Source organism: Agelaius phoeniceus (assembly GCF_051311805.1).
Source record: "Agelaius phoeniceus isolate bAgePho1 chromosome W unlocalized genomic scaffold, bAgePho1.hap1 SUPER_W_unloc_2, whole genome shotgun sequence".
Taxonomy (NCBI): Eukaryota; Metazoa; Chordata; class Aves; order Passeriformes; family Icteridae; genus Agelaius; species Agelaius phoeniceus.
The window spans coordinates 4,189,723-4,211,561 of NW_027509867.1; the positions used below are offsets into that span (position 1 = coordinate 4,189,723).

The following is a 21,839-nucleotide window of genomic DNA, read 5'->3' on the forward strand; positions in this document are numbered from 1 at the left end:
GAGATAAAGAACAAAAAGGAACAAAAACAATATTGATAACAGAAGGGATAAGTAAAACTATTTACAGAGAAAACTACAACATCAACAACTAGTTCTTCCTGGCAATGTATTTCCTCCTGTCTGGAAAGGACACCCTTCTCCTCAGGGAGAGAGAGAGAGAGAGTCCCTTTCCTGCCCCTGGCAATGACCTGAAGTGGGAGTGAATGCAATGACAGGGCCATGGCCAGACCCTCATGTTCTCCAATCCCACATCATGTCATTGGCAGGGGCAGGAAAAGGGACAGGTGTCTTCCCAGCATGGATCACAGGGAACATGGATCACCAGGGCTCTTCCCAACGTGGGGTCTCCAATGGGGGATAAAGCTGGAGCAGTGCATTAAACTCTTCCTGCAGCTGAGGCATGTGCAGGGCTTCTTTTACTGGTGCCTCCGTTGCTGTCTGCTCAAGTGAGAGCTGCTGGTGAAGCTCTTCCCACACTGGGGACACTCGTAGGGCCTCTCCCCAGTGTGGATGCGCCGGTGGGTGACGAGGGTGGAGTTGTGCTTGAAGCTCTTCCCACAGTCGGGGCAGAGGAAGGGCCTCTCATCCGTGTGAATGCGCTGGTGCTGGAGGAGCTGAGAGCTGGTGTGAAACCTCTTCCCACACTCGGGGCACTGGTAGGGCCTCTCCCCTGTGTGGATCATTTGGTGGATGATCATCTGGGTCTTCCTACTAAAGGTCATCCCACATTCCCCGCAGTTGTATGGCCTTTCCCCAGTGTGGATCCTCTGGTGGCAGATCAAGAGAGACTTCTGCCTAAAGCTCTTCCCACATTCCCCACACTCATAGGGTCGTTCCCTGGTGTGGGTCTTCTGGTGGGAGATCAGGTTAGAGTTCTGGCTGAAGCTCATCCCACATTCCCCACACTTGTAGGGCTTCTCCCCGGTGTGGATCCGCTGGTGCCTGATGAGGTGGGAGTTGCGCTTGAAGCCCGTCCCACAGTCAGGGCAGCGGAAGGGCCTCTCATCCGTGTGAATCCGCTCATGCAGGAGGAGATCAGAGCTGGTGTAAAACCTCTTCTGACACTGGGGACACTCGTAGGGCCTCTCCCTCTCCCCAGCGTGAATGCGCTGGTGGGTGATGAGGGTGGAGTTGCGCTTGAAGCCCTTCCCACAGTCAGGGCAGCGGAAGGGCCTCTCCTCAGTGTGAATCTGCTGGTGCTGGAGGAGACTGGAGCTGGTCTGAAACCTCTTCTGACACTCAGGACACTCGTAGGGCCTCTCCCCAGTGTAGATGCGTTGGTGGATGATGAGGGCAGAGCTGCAGCTGAAGCCCTTCCCACACTCCCCACACTCGTAGGGCCATTCCCCAGTGTGGATCATCTGGTGGCTGATCAGGGTGCTGCTCTGCGTGAAGCTCATCCCACACTCCAAGCACTTGTGGGGCTTCTCCCCATTGTGAAGCTGCCCATGGACCACCAGCTCTGAGCTCTGGATGAAGCTCTGTCCACCTTCCTGGCTCAGGGTGGGTCTTTCCTCCTCAGAGCACCCTGGGCTGGGTTTGCAGCCCCTCCTCCTGTGGGATCTCTGGGGATTTTCCTCCCCATTGGATTCCTGTGTCCTGGAGTCACTCATAATGGCCTCATCCATGAGTTTCTGCTGTGGGGATTTCTCCTCCCTGGTCTCCATCCTCAGCTCCTTCCTGGGGAGAGGAAGGACAAGGAGAGGATGGGATTTGCCTCCGTGCCAGAGGGAAGGGGAAGGAGATCCCCCCAGTGCATCCCCAGCAGGACGGGGTTGGCAGCAGGGTTGTCCTGCAGCCGGGGGCTGTGCTGGGCTGGGAGATGGAGCAGGAGAGAGGGGGAAAGGGGCACTGACTTCCTCCTCACCTTCCTGAATGTCCCGGGGCTCCTTCCTCTTCCTTGCAGCCTCCTCCTCCATCTGGCAAAGGTTTGGGGATGTGAAATCCTGTTCTGGGAGGAAAGCAAGGGATGAGTGCATTGAATTTTTTAGTGGTTTCAAGGCAAACCCGGGGGAGAGTTTAAACCAGAATTACAATTTCATAAGAAAAGAAGATCAAGGCAATGCTACAGAAACACTGCCTTAAACTGACAGAGTCAGGATATAACCTGACACCCTGTTGCTGCTCAGGGTGGTGGCTGCAGTCCCATTAAATGGTGGCTGCAGACCTGTTGGAGAGATGAACGTGATTCTGTCCAAGCAGTGATCCTGTAGAAGGGTCTGGTCTTCCTCTGGAGGTCCAGGGGTGGTTCTGGAGCTCTTGTCCTCTGGGAATCCAGTAGGCAAGCTGCTCCTGGTGTTGCAAGGCTCAGCTTATATCCAGGTAGGAATGCTTGGATCCTCCCCCTGGGCGGAGCATCCCACAATGGGAGGATGGAATTTGATCAGTCCTGCAGTGACACTCAATGGCCCATTCACAGAAAATATCTCCCCTGGAGGGCGTTATCAGGGCTGAGTCATGGAAGAGATCAAGAACCCTGCCCCACCTGTTTATAGCAGTTGATGAAGATGGGCATTGAAAACATGCATTTGGTTCCATCTTACACTGCAACCTGAAACAGTGGGGGAATCCCTGCTCAGGGGGTGAACACCACCCCCCTTACCCAAACTGGCTCAGGTGTAAAACCCCCACCCCGGGAAGGCCACACACACAGGGGACAATGTCACACTTGCCCTGCCCCAGGGGAGGTCTCTGTTCCTCTCGGTCTGTGGCTGTCCCCCCTTTTCTCTTTCACAGGCCGGGGGCTTTGCCAAATCTAAGAATAATTTTTCTTTTGTCCCTGTCACCTTTGTGACATCTACACGGAGCTTTCCCTTCCTTTTCATACTCTTTTCAGAAAAGAGGTATCACAATGTATTCGGCCGAATTTCCACTTTTCTTTTATCAGAATGTGCCAGCAGGTGAGCTGGAGCTGTGCAGGACCAATGGATTTTGGAATTGCCACAGAATCGCTTCTACTGTGAGTTTATTGAATTTTGGGATTTGTTTGCGTTTTCACCACAAGTGACTTGTGGGAAGAGCAAATTCAAGGCATTTTCTGTAGGGTTAAGTTTGATTTTTTTCAAGAAACAACTTTACTTTGTCCAGTGCCCTGGGGATGCTCAAGGGGTCTCTGTTCCACTCGCCCTGGGGGATGCTTGGGAGGGGCTTGGGAGGGTTGTCCCTGTCCCTGTCACCCCAGGCCATTCCCCAGGGGTGTCCCTGTCCCTGTCACCCCAGGCCATTCCCCAGGGGTGTCCCTGTCCCTGTCCCCCCAGGCCATTCCCCAGGGGTGTCCCTGTCCCTGTCACCCCAGGCCATTCCCCAGGGGTCTCCATCATTCTCACCCAGGGAATGCCTGGGGGGTCTCCCTCCCTCTCTCCCCTGTGCCAGGGGGTGCTCGGGGCAGTCTCTGTCCCTCTCAGCCCAGGGGATGCTCGGGGCTCTCTGTCCCCTGGCCCTGGGGGATGCTCGGGGGGTCTCCATCCCTCTGGCCTCAGGCAATGCCTGTGCAGGGCTGGGCACCAGGGGCTCTGTGTCCCTCTCACCGCTGAGGCTGCTCGGGGCTGGGGGGGCTCTGCCACCTTCTCACCCCTGGGGAGGCCGGGGGGGTCTCTGTCCCTCTCAGCCCTGCTGGGACCCCACCCAAACATCATCGGGCTCACAGGGACAGAGACACCCCCAAACCCCCAGAAGGGCTGAACCTGGGATTTGGTTTGGGGCCGAGGATTTAGGAAGGGGCTGGAATTGGGGCTGGGCTTGGAGTTGGGGCTGAGATTTGGATTAGAGCAGGGATTGGGGTTAAGGCGAGACATGGGATTGGCTTTAGGGCTGGGGTTGGGATTGGGTCTGGGGCTAGATGAGTCTGGGACTAGGATGTGATTTAATACAGAACTGTGAGTGTGTCTAAACATGGAGTGAGATTGAGACCAGGATCAGGGTAAGGTTTGGGACTGAGCTCACCCAGAGCAGGACAGGGGGGATGTCACTGTGGGAAGGTTCGGGGAAAATCATGGATTAGGGAAAAACAAGATGTGAATGCTTTTGGTTGGGGATTCCTCTTGCCCGAGTCCATCTCTAGAAGTCACCTGATGTCCATAATAACCTCCAAAAATCAAGAGTGTATTAAAAAAGCGCCACCAGGAGTTTCCCATTTCCAGTCTCATCCCTCTGGGGTTCTGGTGGTCCCCTGTCTCTGGGCTGTTGGGGATCCCATGGGTCCTGGGGATCCCCCCTCTCCAGGGTCCTGCTAAGGGATGTAGGCGGATTTTGGGGTCCCAAGGTCCCTCTCTCCAGGCTCCCCTCAATCCAGCCACTTGGGGTTCCCCCTTCTTTCCACTACCCTGTCCTGCTTTAGGGCAAATTTGGTTGAAAACCTCCAAAAGAAGTTTCCTCTGGAATGCAGATTCAGCAGCCCCACCCTCAGCCAGTTTGGGAAAATATTTCCTTGGAGAAAAGTGGAAAAAACCACTTTATTTACCAGGCAAAGCATTCACCAGCACAAAAATTGAACAATATTAAGCAATAAAACCTCCTGCTGCTGGAAAATAGGTGACAAACTCCTAAAGTCCCTCCTTGGGCTGGGGCTTGGCTGACTCAGTCTCTTATCAGTCCCTGCAGCGCTGGAAATGCCGCGACCCAGGCTCAGCCAGGTGGGCCACAGGTGGGAGCTGCTGGTGGTGTTCTGGGTGTTCAGTGCAGAGCAGGTTTAAACAGCACCAAAGAAAAAGAAAAACCACAGTCCAGGGAACTTCTCTGCCTCAGAGAGCTAAAAACTAACTAAAAGCAAAGGACAGCTCTGTCCCGCCCTCTGTCCATCCAGGAGCCGGAATGTGGAGCAGTGAGTGCAGTGTCTGAAAACAAACTGCAGCTTCTTCCTCCTCCCCTTGGCTCTCAGAACCAGCCTTAAAGGTGCAGAACTCATTTCTGGGCTAAACGGGCCGATGGGGCACGAGCATCATGAGGTCACCCCAGGACGCGCCCCTGTCAGGGTCAGGGGGTCCCGTCCCCGCCTCATCTCCGGGCTGCCGGGGGTGCCCCAGCTCCGGTATCGCCCCTTCCCCTCTCCCGGCCCCGGGGGTCCCCCGTTCCACAGCCCCGGCTCTCACGGGGATCCCCAAAACCAATGTCCCGCCCCGTCGGTACCGGGCCATCCCCACGTGGACCCCCGGGACCCTCCCGAGGGGCGATGGCGGCTCCTCTGCCCCCGAAAAAGCTCCTCTTAGGGAGCCCGGAGATACCCGGGGCTCGAGTCCGGGATCTGCCGGCTCCGAACACGCTCCAAAAAAATCCTCCCGGACACCCCTGGCTGGAGCCGGGGCGAGCTCGGCCTCGCCCTCACCTGCGGCTCGGGCTGGGGGCGATGCTCCCGGGGCAGGGGCTGCTGCAGGCTCAGCGTGCGGGCGCTGCGAGCGCCGGGATTCTCCCGCTCCCGCTCCTGCTTCTCCTCTCCCTCCTCTTCCTCCCGCATTTCCTCCGCTGCCAGCCCGGACCCCCCTTTCCCACCCCTCTGCCCCGCGGCCCCGCGGCCCCGGCTGCTGGGTGGGGGAGCCCCCGATCGGCCCCAGGGCTGGGCAGGGGGCTCGGGGACCCCCCCGGGGCGGATCCGTGCCCCCGGCCCGAGCCCCAAACTCCGCTCCGGGGCCGCTGGGCTCTGCGAGTCCGCCTGGCAACCGGTGAGTCACCGGCGAGAAAAGCTCTGGTTGGCTGGAAATTGTTCAGCGCGTTCTCTGATTGGCTGGAACTGTGAAAGGCGCTGAGCCCTGCGGTGTCCCCGGGAGCTGCGGAGTCCGGGCCGGAGCCTTTTCCTCTTTCTTTCTCCCCCTCTGAGAACTCTTTCCTATTTCTTTCTCTCTCTGAGATCTCTTCCCGATTTCTTTCTCTCCCTCTCTCTTCCCCATTTCTTGTTCAATTCAATCCAAGTTCGAGCAGATCCACAGGTTGCGTTCCCACGCTCTCATTCGCACCTTCACTGGGGCAGAGGCGTCTCTCCCTTGCGAAATCGTAACCCATGGGCAGGGTCCTTTCCCAGCCCAATCCTTCCAAGATTTTGTCGGGGACTCGCTTCCATGTCCTCCCTCCCTCTGCTTCCAGCGGGGAAGGTGCTGGGAAATGTCCATCAAAGCCACCTTTGCCGTGTGCTCTGGGAGCCCACAGAGCTGCTGGCCCTTGTCCCCTGGCCCTGCACAGCTCCTTGGGAGGCACGGCAGGAGCAGCACCCTGGCAGCCTCGGGAATGCCCCTCTGGGATCCATGGCACACACTGCCAGGGGCTGGAATTCCAGTTCCCAGCCAGGAAAAGATGTTCCTGCCCTGGAAAGCAAAGCTCTTAAGAAGGAGCCAAAAGCCAAGTGGAGCAAGATCCTACAGTGACATTTCACTGCCAGCCTTCATAACTTCACCCATGGTTGTTGTAGCTCATGGACTGGGAATTAAATCAGGGCAGGGTCTGTGGTGGGAGATGCCCTGGGTCAAGGGAGACACTGAGAGAGAAACAGAGCAGGCAAAGAAAGGCAGGAGAGAAAGGAGTGAGATGAGGGACTACATTTTGTTCGTCACGAAAAAGAGACCAGTGTGTTACAAGAGTTGTCTGCTGACTATTTCTGTACTACTTCATGAGATATGAGCCACAAGGATACCAGGGAAGGGGAGGGGTTGCAGGAGCCCACACATAGTCCCACCCAGCAAATGGTACAAACAGATAACTCACAGAAATAACGACCAGGGAAAGGCTGGGGAAGGGGCAGGGACAGATAAACACCCAGCAGGGAAACCTTTCCCACTGACAAATGGTACAAGCAGATAACTCACAGAGATAACGACCAGGGAAAAGGTGGGGAAGGGGCAGGGGCAGATAAACAGTCTGCAAGACAGGATATTTGCTTGCTTAAGCTTGATAGGACACATATTGCGTTAATCATAAGATTTTGGTAATTTTCCACGGAGAAGTCACCAAATAAGGACATAGGGTGAAGAAGACGCAGCTGAGGAAGACTCTGCAGCCTTTTATCACCGACCACCAGGAGACAGAAGGATGACCCCCTAGCAACAACCAGCGCAGGCGCAGAGAACTCCGAGATGACATGGACTCCTGAAGGATGGAGAGGATAAAAGGACTGAATCAGAAACTAGTTGGTGCGGCAGTAGGTGGAGCGGAGACTCCCCTGTCGCCCAGCGCTGAGCCTTTGCTTACGTAGTATAACTGCTTCAATAATTAATAAATTCTTTGATTGGAAATTACTCGTTTTGAGTCAATTTTATAACAAGGAGGACACAAGCACAACCAGCTGAGAAGGTGGCACTCTGAAAACAGACCAGAACTGACTGAAAAGGAATATGAGAGAAAGAAATAATTTTGCCCCTTTTATTTCCTATCAAAATACAATTTTTTCCCCTTCTCACAAACCTTTTGCCGTTGTCATTCAGCAGGGCTGTCAGAAAGTCCTTCATTCTGGGTGGATGTTCCAGACTGCAGCCACAAGCAAACAGGGAATGGGGATTTTCCTGCTCCTGGGGAGTGACATCCTCAGCTGAGGAAAGGAGGAGACACCAGAAGAAAATGGCAGCCGGGCTTCATCCTCCCACGGAAAGAGAGGGGGGAAATCTCTCATTCTGTCTGCAGCTGCTCCCACAGGGATGTGAGGGCTGATCCCCGAGCCCCAAGGGTCACAGTCAGGGCTACCCTCAGGGAATGCTCACCTGGTATTGAGGGGCAGCGTGGGAGCACCTGGATCTTGGGGCACCCAGTTGCCCCCCATGTTTGGAGGTGCCTGAGGAGGGCTGGGACAATGCCAGGGACATCCTGCAGTGACATCCCCCCTGTCCTGCTCTGGGTGAGCTCAGTCCCAAACCTGACCCTGATCCTGGTCTCAATCTCACTCCATGTTCAGACACACTCACAGTTCTGTATTAAATCACATCCTAGTCCCAGACTCGTCTAGCCCCAGACCCAATCCCAACCCCAGCCCTAAAGCCAATCCCATGTCTCGCCTTAACCCCAATCCCAGCTCTAATCCAAATCTCAGCCCCAACTCCAAGCCCAGCCCCAATTCCAGCCCCTTCCTAAATCCTCAGCCCCAAACCAAATCCCAGGCTCAGCCCTTCTGGGGCTTTGGGGGTGTCTCTGTCCCTGTGACCCCGATGATGTTTGGGTGGGGTCCCAGCAGGGCTGAGAGGGACAGAGACCCCCCCGGCCTCCCCAGGGGTGAGAAGGTGGCAGAGCCCCCCCAGCCCCGAGCAGCCTCAGCAGTGAGAGGGACACAGAGCCCCTGGTGCCCAGCCCTGCACAGGCATTGCCTGAGGCCAGAGGGATGGAGACCCCCCGAGCATCCCCCAGGGCCAGGGGACAGAGAGCCCCGAGCATCCCCTGGGCTGAGAGGGACAGAGACTGCCCCGAGCACCCCCTGGCACAGGGGAGAGAGGGAGGGAGACCCCCCAGGCATTCCCTGGGGTGAGAATGATGGAGACCCCTGGGGAATGGCCTGGGGTGACAGGGACAGGGACACCCCTGGGGAATGGCCTGGGGTGACAGGGACAGGGACAGCCCTGGGGAATGGCCTGGGGTGACAGGGACAGGGACACCCCTGGGGAATGGCCTGGGGTGACAGGGACAGGGACACCCCTGGGGAATGGCCTGGGGTGACAGGGACAGGGACAACCCTGGGGAATGGCCTGGGGTGACAGGGACAGGGACAACCCCCCCAGCCCCTCCCAAGCATTCCCAGGGCATGAGGTACAGAGACCCCTCGAGCATCCACTGAGCACTGTGTTATAAATGAGAAGCTTGACTAGCCCAATATTCAAGCAACAATCAATTTATTAATTCATATGTTAAAGCATGAGCAATACAGCGCTGGGTACCGTGGGGGAGGTTTTCCCTCCAACTGCACACCCATAGTTGAGGCTTACGGGTATTTATAGGGGTACTCATCAGCTTTCTCAGCAGTTTCTATTCCCAATTTTTACCTCACAATTCTATACACTATTGTGATTTAGTCTTTCTCAGGATGTTTCCCAGAAAGGAGTATCCCCAGATGGTGGTGGTTCGGTTTCTGAAAGAAGGAAGAAGTCTCCCACATGGTGGGGTCCGGCTCTGCAGATGTGGGTCCACATTTTAATTGCAAGGACTATAAATCTCATCTAATTCCATGAGCCCCTGCAATGTCAAAATGGACCTTTGGATCCATGGGGGCCCACAGTGTCACAATGGGCTCTTTTGGTTCCACAGCTTCACTATGGCCCCTCGGTTCCATGTGTCCTGCACTGTTCCATGAATCCTTAGTTCCATGGGGCCCTGTAGGGTCACAATGGTCTCCTTGGTTTCATGGTGCCACAGCTGCCATAATTTCCATGGTATCACAACTGCCCTTGGATCCCAAGAGGCCCCATCGTGTGACAATGGCCCCTTGCTTCCATGGCGCCCTGCAGTGTCACAATGGTGCCCATGATTCCATCAGGCCCTGCAGTGTCACCATGGACAGTTGGTTCAATGACACTCCACAATGTCCCCACGGCCCCTTGGTTCCACAGGGCCCCACTGTGTCACTGTGGTCCCTTTGGTTCCAAGGCTCAGAAGTGCCAGTATGGTTTGGTTCCATCAGGTCTTGAAGGTTCACAATGGTCTCCATGGTTTCACGAGTACCCCCTGTGTCACAAGAGACTCTTGGGTCCCTGAAGTTCTTCAGTGTCACAATGGGCCCTTGGTTCCATGAGGTTTGGTAGAGTCCCAATTGACTCCTTGGTTCCATGAAGCCCTGCTGTTGTCACAATGGCCATGGTTCCATGAGTTTCCATGGTGTCACCACGGTCTCCTTGGATCCCCAGTATCACCATGGTCTCCTTGGTACCATCCAGGCCTTGTAACAAGAGGTACTGAGCCATTTTGTGCCTTAGATGAAAGGCTGCAGAACTCACGGTTGTGAGGCTGTGTCACTGATAAGAAACAAAAACAACCTGAATCTGAATGCAAAATATCATCTCAAGTATCTTCAGTCCCAGCCTCGACAGAGGTAGAAAATACAAACAGAGATTCCACAGTAAAGCAAAAACAGGGACCGGACTTTGAATGCATGCAAAATGCATTGAATGCATTCCAATGCACTCGATATGATGGGGAGGTGATGATCCCCTATTCCAAGAGTGAACCTAAGAAGGGCTGACTATTGAAGGAACCACAGAGAACCACAATATAAGAAAAGCAGGTGGCATGGGTAATTCTGGGATAGGCAGACCAGAAAGCAAGAGCAGATGAGCCAGTGTAGTCGCCACCAAGGAGATCACGTTCACATGCTGTGGGCAGCAACCCCATCAGGCCGTGTCACCATCCCCTGGCACAAGGGGGGTCACAATGGTTCGTTTTACTGATCTCAGAGCGCAAAGACACACAGCAGGGGACCTTCAGTATTAACCAAAACAAATGCACCTTTTATTGAGTGCCCATAGCAGATGCAACACAAGGATTAGAAAGCAGATAAAGGATAGAGAGACAGAGAAAAGGAGGGGGGGAATAGCTGCCAACAGAGAGATGAAATCCTCGTGGTCCGGCCAATAGATCTGTCTTGTCACATCGGGGAGAATCTCAAAGTCTTTGGTTAACTCAGGGCTCTTTTATAATCTACCACCGGGAGGGGAGCAGGACGGCACATGGAGGGAACAGTGGAGAATAAATGCATTGAGAACAGGTACAGACAGCCCAGTTCTGAACAGCACAAACTGGTGCCAGCAGTGAGCGGGGCCCGTTGTTTCAGGACTGGCTCCTATGGGAAACATCCCGCTTCCCATGGCAGACATCCCGCTCCAGTCAGGCCAGCACCCCTGGGTTAGAATTTGAAGGGTCTCAGTCTCAGTCCTTGGGGAGGGCTTCAAGCTCTGTCCTTGACAGTGGTTGTGAGGCAGATGAGGGATCTTTGGACCGTCTCTTACAGACTGACATGCCAAAACATAATTATGCATTTCCCCTTAAAAATAAAATTTACTGAATTAATAACATTATAATTATTTTTCTTATTTATAAAAGAATTATTCTATATTTGTATTATCAAATTTGAATGTTTACATTAAAAATCCATACCATTTTAGCAAGCAAAAAATTTATTGGTCATTGGTTCTAAGGAAGACAATTCCCTTCATTAATTCATTGACCAGTGTGGCTATTGATTTCTCCTTCTTTATGCTAATTAGTCCCATTTTAAATCCTTCTGTCATCTTTTTTATCATTTTCACAGACAGGATAAAAGGGGCCACTTTGGGGTCCAGGGAGACATTTCTGAGGCACATTTGGGGCAGGTCTGGATCTGGGGAGGGAATTCAGAGAGAACTTGAGAGTCTGGAGGACACTTGGGGGAGCCGGGTGGGCACCTGGAGGGGCACTCAGGGATTCCGAGGGACAGTTCGGCGGCTCGGGCAGCACTTGGGGGGTCCAGGGGGGCCCTTGAAGGTCAGGGAGGGGAATTTGGGGCACTTCGGGGTCCGGGGCAGCACTTGGGGGGCTCTGATGGGGCTCTCTGGGGCGCGGGGGGTGATGGGAGTTGTAGGCACGGGTCTAATACAGTTTAACGGGGCCGGGGAGCATCACGGGAGTTCGACGCGCAGCTGCAATGGCTCTCGGTGGAAGCGCGGGGCATGACGGGAGATGAAGTCCCGGCTGGAAAAGCTCTGGACGTGCGCCGCGGAGCATGATGGGAGCCGTAGTCCCGGAAGTGGCTCGAACACTTTGTTTAGGGGTCCGGGAAGGCACTTGGGGGACACTTTTGCGTCCGAGCCGCGACTTGAGATCCTCGTGGTAACGTAAACGGTTCGAGAGAACTTGCGGGGATCTCGGGGAGCTCTAACCGGGCTGTTTAGGGTGCGGGGTACAGCAGGAGCTTTCGGCGCGGGACTGTTCTGAGGGGCTCGGGGCCGCGGGGGATGAGAGGAGATGAATTCCCAGAAGTGGCTGTACCGGGCATCTGTGGGGTTGTGAGGACTGGGGGATCCGGGGACGCTTCTGGAGGGTCCCGAATGGGCGCTGAGGGGGCACTGACGGATCCTGGAGGGTCTGAGGGACACTTAGGGGATAGAGGGGGGGCGGGTACCGGGGGTTCTGTGGAGCGCGGGGCATGACGGGCGTTGTAGTCCCGGCTCCAATGGGGCTCAATCGGGCCGCGGGGCATGACGGGAGTGTAGGCAAAAAGGAAAGATGGCGCCCAGCCGAGGACCGCCTTCGGGGCCCCTTTCCAGGCGCTGATTGTCTGTGGGTGGTGATGGGCGGAAGCCTCGGCAAATGGGATGCGGTGGAGGCGGGAACAGCCCATTCAACCTCTCCAGTCCCTCCCAGTACAGCGCAGTTCATCCCAAGTACAGCCCAGTTCATCCCCAGTACTACCCCAGTACAACCCCAGTGCCCCTCCAATCCCTCCCAGGACAGCCCAGTAAAACCCCAGTTCCTCCCCAGTCCCTCCCAACACACCTGAGTGTACATTCCCTGTCCCTTCCAGTTCCCACCCAATGTCATCCACAGGATGCCCCAGTGTCTCCCAGTCTTCCCCCAATGTTCCCAGTGTCCCCAGTATGTCCCAGTGTCCCCCCAGTGTCCCTCCCAGTATATCCCAGTGTCTCCCACAGCGCTCCCAGTGTTCCCCAGTATGTCCCAGTCCCCCCCAGTGTTTCCAAGGACAGTTTAATTTCTCTCGGTGCCTGTGGCAGCCAAACCCACCAGTGGGGTCAGTGCAGTGCCCATGGGCACAGCCCCTTGCAGCAGCCCAGTGCAGCTTGGGCTGATGATCCACCCTCACAGCCGGCCCAGGGCAGCTCTGCAGTGCCTTTGGTGGCACCTGGGGCTGGCACACACCTGAGCAGTGTGTCTGTTTGCAGTGGGGAAACTCAGGAGTTTGAGATTGCTGCAAAAAGCACAAAAAGGGAAAACCCCTCTTCGGCTGGGTGCAGCCAGCTCTCCAAGCACTGCAGCTCCCAGGGCAGTGAGGACAGACAGGATGGGGCTGGGCAATGTGGAGCAAGGTTGTCCACGCTGGGTCAGAGCTCCAGGCACAGCTTCTATGAGCAGGCCAGGGCTGCTGAGGAGAGACCCTGGGTCAATATCAATCACAGAATGCTGCAACTACTTCTGATCTAAAGAGAAATAAAGGACACCCTTTAAAATAGGAATGTGTATTTCTTACAAGTTCTTTGAAATCTTTTTCCATAACTGGACTAGGAAAACTTTAATGACCCTCTCAGGGCTTTGGTGTTGTTTACATCAGACTCAGTGCCTGAGAGTGTCTTGAAAAAACTTCTCAAAAACTCCAAGTCAGTTTCAAACTCCAAATTTTCTTGAAGTTTTAATGGGTCCCACAGAGGGACACGACTGGGAAAATGTCCCCAGGTTCCAGGTAGAGCAGAACACGGGAGGCAGTGATGACCGGTGGGGACAAGCAAGGCAAAGGTGTCTCTGATAGTGGAGCCCTGGAAAATGTTAAAAATAGTCTTTGAAAATATTGGGCTTTGTGTTTTCTCAGATTGCTGCACCTGCGTAAGCAGTATGATAAAAGATATAATTATTAGATGTGGTGGTTGTTTAGTAATTAAATGTAATTATTACATAACCATAAGAAGAATCATGAGAAACTATGTTGGAAATTTAAAGGGGGCTATGTTTAGCTGAAATCTGTGTATACAATAGAACAATATAAGTTTAATAATTAACATGAAAGTTATGTAATGATAGAGTATAAAACACGTTCACCTCGAATGTATGGTTAGAATCAGATTTGGGTGGAAACTACCCCGATTCCCAGAGCTCTTGAATAAAAAGCACCACATATAATCGCTGATGTGATTATGTGTTTGTGAACACTAACATCTCTGGTGCTGAGCAAAGCTGGATGTGGTTCAGGAATGCAAAGTGCCAAGGCCTGAGCCCCAGCCCCTGGCCAGGCAGATCCTGTCCCTCCCTCAGTGCTCAGGGCTCTTCCCGGGATGGGCACTGGGATGTGGGGATGGGCAATGCTAAGGGCAGGAGCATGGGACAGCCCCTGCCAGGCTGCTGAGCAGGGACAAGGAGGCAATGAGGCCCCAGGCCTGCAAGGGTCACTTGTCCCCTCATGGCCTCAGGCCCAGGCCCAGCAGCCATGGCCAAAGTGCTGCCCAGGTTGGCTCTGTCAGGGCTGTCTTGCAGCTGCTGCCCATCCCTGTGCCCTGTGCAGCCCAGGCTGTCCTACAGTGTCCCTGCCCTGCGCCTCTGTCCCTGCAGGCTGTCGACCCTGAGCAATGAGAGAGGGACAGGATCTGCCTGGCCAGGGGCTGGGGCTCAGGCCTTGATCCTTTGCATTCCTGAAACACATCCAGCTTTGCTCAGCAACAGAGACACCTTTGCCTTGCTTGTGCCCAGCTGCCATCACTGCCTCCCGTGTTCTGCTCTACCTGGAACCTGGGGACATTTTCCCAGTCAAGTCCCTCAGTGGGATCCATTAAAACGTCAAGAAAATTTGGAGTTTGAAATTGACTTGGAGTTTTTGAGTTTTTTCAAGACACTCTCAGGCACTGAGTCTGATGTAAACAACACCAAAGCCCTGAGAGGGTCATTAAAGTTTTCCTAGTCCAGTTATGGAAAAAGATTTCAAAGAACTTGTAAGAAATACACATTCCTATTTTAAGGGGTTTCTTTTATTTCTCTTTAGAGCAGAGGTGATTGCAGCATTCTGTGATTGATATTGACCCAGGGTCTCTCCTCAGCAGCTCTGGCCTGCTCACAGAAGCTGTGCCTGGAGCTCTGACCCAGCGTGGACAACCTTGCTCCACATTGCCCAGCCCCATCCTGTCTGTCCTCACTGCCCTGGGAGCTGCTGTGCTTGGAGAGCTGGCTGCACCCAGTCTAAGCGGGGTTTTCCCTTTTTATGCTTTTTGCAGCAATCTCAAACTCCTGTGTTTCCCCACTGCAAACAGACACACTGCTCAGGTGTGTGCCAGCCCCAGGTGCCACCAAAGCCACTGCAGAGCTGCCCTGGGCCGGCTGTGAGGGTGGATCATCAGCCCAAGCTGCACTGGGCCACTGCAAGGGGCTGTGGCCATGGGCACTGCACTGACCCCACTGCTGGGTTTGGCTGCCACGGGCACCGAGAGAAATTAAACAGTCCTTGGAAACACTGGGGGGGACTGGGACATACTGGGGAACACTGGGAACGCTGTGGGAGACACTGGGACATACTGGGAGTGACACTGGGGAGGACTGGGACATACTGGGGACACTGGGAGTGCTGTGGGACACACTGGGACATACTGGGGACATGAGGAATGCTGAAGGAGAATCTGTGGACTGGGATGGACTGTGGGGGTGGACTGAGACAGACCGGGACATACCAGGACATACTGGGAGTGATACTGGGAGATACTGGGACAAACTGGGGACACTGGGGCCATTGCAGAGCAGACTGGGAGACACTGGGGCATCCTGTGGATGATACTGGGCAGAACTGGAAGGGACTGGGAATAAACTCAGGTGTCTTGGGAGGGACTTGGCTGTCCTTGGAGGGATTGGAGGGGCACTGGGGTTGTACTGGGTTCTACTTGGGATCAGTTGGTCTGTACTGAGGATGAACTGGGCTGTACTGGGAGGGACTGGAGAAGTGGAATGGGCTGTTCCGGTCTTCACCGCATCCCATTTGCCGAGGCTTCCGCCCATCACCACCCGCAGCCAATCAGCGCCGGGATCGGGGCCTCGAAGGCGGTGTCTAGGGTGGGCAACATATTTTCATTGTGCTTACAACTCCCGTCATGCCCCGCGGGCCGATTGAGCCCCATTGGAGCCGGGACTACAACGCCCGTCATGCCGCGCGCTCCACAGAACCCCCGGTATCCGCACCCCCTCTATCCCTTAAGTGTCCCCCAGACCCTCCAGGATCCCTCAGTGCACCCTCAGCGCCCATTCAGGACCCCCCCAGAAGCGTTCCCGGACCCCCCAGAGCTCCCAAGCCCACAGATGCCCGGTACAGCCACTTCTGGGAATTCATCTCCTCTCATCCCCCGCGGCCCCAGAGCCCTTATAACACGGTCCAGCGCCGAAAACTCCTCCTGTGCCCCACGCCCTAAAGAGCCCGGTTAGAGCTCCCTGAGATCCCCGCAAGTTCTCCCGAACCGTTTACGTTACCACGAGGATCTCAAGTCGCGGCTCGGACGCAAAAGTGTCCCCCAAGTGCCTTCCCAGACCCCTAAACTAAGCGTTCGAACCACTTCCGGGACTACGGCTCCCATCATGCTCCGCGGCGCACGTCCAGAGCTTTTCCAGCCGGGACTTGATCTCCCCTCATGCCCCGCGCCCCACCGAGAGCCATTGCAGCTGCGCGTCGAACTCCCGTGATGCTCCCCGGCCCCGTTAAACTGTATTAGACCCGCGCCTACAACTCCCATTACCCCCCGCGCCCCAGAGAGCCCCATCAGCGCCCCCAAGGGCCCACCTGGACCCCGCAGGGCCCCAAATTCTCCTCCCTGACTTCCAAGGGCCCCCCTGGACCCCCAAGTGCTGTCCCGGACCCCGAACTGTCCCTCGGAATCCCTGAGTGCCCCTCCAGGTGCCCATCCGGCTCCCCCAAGTGTCCTCCAGACCCTCAATTCTCTTTGAATTCCCTCCCCAGACCCAGAACTGCCCCAAATGTGCCCCAGAAAGTTCTCCCTGGACCCCAAAGTGGCCCCGTTTATCCTGCCTGTGAAAATGATAAAAAAGATGACAGAAGGATTGAAAATAGGACTAATTAGCATAAAGACGGAGAAATCAATAGCCACACTGGTCAATGAATTAATGAAGGGAATTGTGTTACTTAGAACCAATGACCAATAAATTTTTTGCTTGCTAAAATGGTATGGATTTTCAATATAAATATTCAAATTTGGTAATACAAATATAGAATAATTCTTTTATAAATAAGAAAAATAATTTTATTAATTCAGTAAATTTTATTTTTAAGAGGAAATGCATGATTATTTTTATGTTTTGGGATGTCAGTCTGTAAAAGATGGTGCAAAGATCCCTCATCTGCCTGTGAGATGCAAAGCTGTGTTTCATGTCAGGTGCAAACAGGTGAAGTGTGTACTTGCGAATGCAAAATGTGAGGACATCGACAATGGGATAGTTGCGAATTCTAATAATAACTGAGGAAAATAAAGCATGGAAAAAGGCCTTTGACCCTATCTTTTGTTTGCAATTAACCCTGGTTGATTTAAGAGCATTGGAATTAAGGTGTTAAGGATGTTGCTTTTTTCTTGCATTTAATCCATAAAAAAGCTCTGCAATAATAACATTTTGAAGTGTAATTTTAGAACATTACTTGTATCCTTGAAACTATAGCTTTGGATCATATATATAGGAAATATGCTTATCTCACACCTTATTGAAGCAGAGAAAAACAGTTTGAGAAAGGAAGATGAACATCACCTCAAGGATTTATGGTTTCGTCCATAGGGAAGCTGGACATCACTGTTATGAGATTTATAGTCTCTGCAATTAAAAGGTGGACACATCTGGGGAGCTGGACTCCACCAGATGGGATTCGTCTTTCTTCTTTTGGAAACTGGACCATCACCATCTGGGGATACACCTTTGAAAATACGTCCTGAGAAATTAAAATCACAATAGTGTATAAAATTGTGATGTAATAATTTGGAATAAAAATTGCTGATGAGTAAAAATTGGAAATATAAACTGTTGAAAAAAGCTGATGAGTACCCCTATAAATACCTGTAACCATCAATTATCGGGGTGCAGTTGGAGGGAAAACTTCCCCCACTGTCCCCAGCGCTGTATTGCTCATACTTTACCATATTAATTAATAAATTGATTGCTGCTTGAATATTGGCCTAGTCAAGCTTCTTATTCATAACATGCCTCATAATCACTGTCAAGGATGGAGCTTGAAGCCCTCCCCAAGGACTGAGGCTGAGACCCTTCAAATTCTAACCCAGGGGTGCTGGCCTGACTGGAGCGGGATGTCTGCCATGGGAAGCGGGATGTTTCCCATAGGAACCAGTCCTGAAACAACAGGCCCCGCTCACTGCTGGCACTGGTTTGTGCTTGAATAATGGCCCAGTCAAGTTTCTCATTTATAACAGTCCCAAAGGGATCTGGGCTGATCTGGATCCAATGGCTGCAGTAGGTGTGCCACTCCTAAATCCAGTTTGGGAGAGCCACGGCCGTGTTGCTGTGTGAGCTCTGAGGTATCTGATGCTGGGAGATGCTCAGGTTTGTCCTGTTTGCATCCCCAGCTCCTGCAGAGCCGCTGTCAAACAGCGCCAGGGGATGATCCTGGCACTGACCCTGGCCTGGCTCAGGGCTCAGCTTTCCTCCATCAATCCCACTTCAGAGCTTCACTCTGGGGGGAAGGTGTAAGTGGGTCAGGAGCAGCACAATCCAGAGAATTGGAGGATGGCTTTATGTTGGTAATTCTGGGAATGGGTTTCTCTGGCAGGATGCTGGACACTGGGGATTTCTGCCCTCCTTTCTCAGGAGAGTTTGGGTTTCTCGTGTCAGTGCTGTTCCACAGCTCCCACCATCCCTACTCCTTTCACTGACACTTCCCCAGCTTCCCAGTGTCCTTTCTGAGGGGAAGAAAGGAACATCCATGGTGGCTCCCCTTGGCTGCCTGGGGCTCCAGCTGCTCCTGGAGCTGCAGCGTGTCCGGCACAGCCGCTCTCAGTGGGGCTGGGCCTTGGTTCAGGCCCCACAGTCCCTGTCAGTGCCCACTCCCCACTGGGCTCACGCTCTGGCCGTGTGGGGCTGCTGAAGGCTCAGCGGCTCTGGCTGAGCACTCCCAGCTCTGCAGCTCCTGACTCATCCCAGGGATGGGGTCCCGCAGCCCCGGTCAGGGCCGTGTTGCCAACGGGGCCCTGCTTTGGGGTGGCCATGGGTACCTGCTGCTCCTCCACCCTCAGCAGCCCCACAGCAGAAGGGTCCTCTGGGAGCCCAGGCAAGGGATCCAGCTGTGCCATTCCCTCTGTGTCCACAGCAGCTCTCCCCAAAGTCCTTTGGGCTCCCTGAAATCCTGTCTCCTGAGGTGATCCATGCCAGGGAGTCCCAGGGCCTCTGGGCCAGTCCCAGGGGGTGTTTTTGCCATTCCCAGTCGTGGTCACTTCAGCTGCTGATGTGCTCAGGCCTGAGTGGCAGCCCTCAGCCAGAGCTGGCTTACAGGACAAACCCTGGGCATTATGTGACTAACACCATCAGTTTTAGTTAGCTAAAAATAGATGACCAAGGTGCTTCTGCAGCTGTTTAACACCAAATCAGCTGCTTTGGAGACTTTCACATAATCTTGTGTAGTTACCTGCAAGAAATGTGTCATTCTAAGAAATTTTCCCAACTGACATGAATAGAGGCTTGTAGGATATTTTAGGGGAAACTCTCCAAGCCAGGGACTGGGCTCTGGCCAAGCCATGGGTCCTCCTGGTCAGCAAAAGTGCCAGGAGACCCAGGAGTTCATGGGCAAAAAATATAATCCAGTTCCTTTGACTTGCTGATTTAGGCCTAAAAACCTGGACCCACTTTTGGAGCAAATTGGGAGACCTCACCTATGGGTGGATGGACCACGTGGGATTTTCCCAAGTGCTTGCAAGAGTTCTCCAGGTCCTTGCTGTGAAATGGGGCTCCCCAGCGACTGTAGACTCTGGATGATGGTAAAGTGTTTAGGCAATTGGGGATGTGTCTTTCTCAGTCCCTATCCTTTCTCTCCTATAATAATGATTAGGTGCATTACCTTGCTTCTTTTTGCTTGTTGCTAAAGCCAAGCATGTAGTTGTATTGAATGTATAATTTTAATTTTGTGTTGCCTTAACACTCACAGTAAAATAAGACCATTCTTCCCATTGGTTTCTGTGTTCTTTAAATCAGCCCTGTCAGCTGGCAGAACAGGTATCAGAACCTGATGAAAGCCAGGCTCTGCTGTGATCTAGCTGGGCCCATGGAATGCAGAGGGCCACTGTCAGTCCATGGAACCCATGGGAGCAAGGCTCAGATGGGAGAAAGGCGTGCACCAAGGAACCCCAGAGACCCTGATGGAGCCAGGGCTGCAGGGTGTCACACAGGGAGTGACCTCACGGCAGCAGGAGAGCACTGTGAGGCTGGGGAATAACGTGGCACCAAGGTTCCACTGGAACTTGACAGAACCCCATGGACGTGGATGGCCCCAAACGGGGCCCAGAGACACTTCCCAGACAAAGCCCAGGGAGGGGGATTTGCTTTATTCAGCACCAGGTGTGCGGGGATATCTCCTCCTGACAGCACACAGCACACAGAGATTACAATGGATGGTTATACTCTGTGCACATTCATGGTTTTCCTTAGAAAAGGTGTGGTTATGCAAACAATCTCTCAGCACTCATTACCATCATTAGCATGCGCCAGGCGCAGGCGCAGCGCGCACTGGTCCTGGCACTGAGGAAGGCTCCGCGTCTTCCTCGGGGGGCTCCTGATGAAGGCTGGACGTCTTCATCGCCGTGCCCTTTGCACCTTTCTCCTCTAGGCATGCACAGTCTCTTGTTGGCTGTTTCAGCAATTTCCTCACTGGTTTTAGCAAGCTCTGCCCTTCATTTCTGCCAGTTTTGTTCTCTGTTTCTTGCCAACATTCATCCTGTGTCTTGAGCTTGTGGCTGAATCTTTGCAAGCTTCCATATTGGGTGCAGTGTCTCTTATTCTTGCCCAGGTATGCCTGGGCACAGTGCTTTTAACCCTTTCACAGCCAAGGACTGGAGAGCCACTCCTGGACCCTGGGAATTCCTGCAGGTGCACCCACCTTTGCAGACAATGAGGCTCCAACCTCACTGTGAGAGGGCCCAGCTTTTACACTGTTAAACAAACAAGCTGACACCACTGCTGGTGTGGGAACATCTGGTTTCATTCTCCTGATTGGCTTCTCCCAAAGCCTGGCCAGGGCTCAAGGAGGAACCAAGGGAGGTGACTTTGATCCCACAGCCTCAAACAAAGCCAGATGGGATCTGGCCTGCTTTCTAAATACAGGAATGTAAATCCATATTTCACCAATGAACACATACAGAGATCATATTGCTAATAATGATTCATTGATGAGTGGATACAAATATTACCTTTGGTTGGAAGGTTCATCTGGAGCTCAGCTTTGCCTCAGGGCCTGTTGTTCAGGCCTCACTCAGGGCCTGGTGAGGCCTCAGTGCTTCAATCAGTGCTTTGACCTACAGATGAACTGCAACCTTCAGAACAATTGCAATAACACAGTTTAGATTTAGGTATTAGGCACAAAGGCATCACCTCTTGTTCTTCAATTAAGTGCTGTTCAAGTTCATTACTCAGAGCTATAATTTTAATTCCTTTTAAAACATGCCTAATTAGTTGCTATTCTCTGTTCTTTATCAAATGCCCGTTCTTTCCTTGAGACTGTGTCTCTTTTCAGACAAGTCCCAGTGCTCCATTTCCAGCACAAGGTGTCACAATAACTCCAACATGGAATCATAACACACCAAGTGCTCACAATGCAATGATTACAGTGACTGCCACGAATGCACTTCACAGCAGCCTCCAATTTGGGAGCCAGTCCCACCATGAGGAATTTTCTTCTTTCTGCCTCTCTTCTACTGATCTTTCTATTGAGGTGATTCCTGATTGTTGGACCTCAAACCCAGCACTGACAGACATTCCTGCAACATTCCTGTCCTGGAATAGCCCAGGATCCTCCCTGGCCAGCAAGCAGATAATCCAAGGCCGTGCAGTTCTGCAGAGCCCCATTTGTGTTTGTTGGAGCTCGCAGGATGTGCTGTTGGATATTTTAACAGCATCACTTCTTACTTCTTCTAATAATTGATTTAGTTCATTAATGTAAATTGGGTGCAGCCATGCACAGCCAGGGGTTTCCATTTCCCCAGTGGGCCATTGTTAAG

General features: G+C 53.3%; 1 protein-coding gene across 1 annotated transcript in view; it reads right to left on the reverse strand.

Moving 5' to 3' along the window:
• Window positions 1-416: 416 nt before the first annotated feature.
• LOC143692671 (uncharacterized) overlaps window positions 417-21,839 on the reverse strand; it is a 183,972-nt gene continuing 162,549 nt past the window's right edge. The window contains 1 exon segment of the mRNA XM_077172919.1: window positions 417-1,489. Coding sequence (XP_077029034.1) covers window positions 417-1,489 — 1,073 coding nt within the window.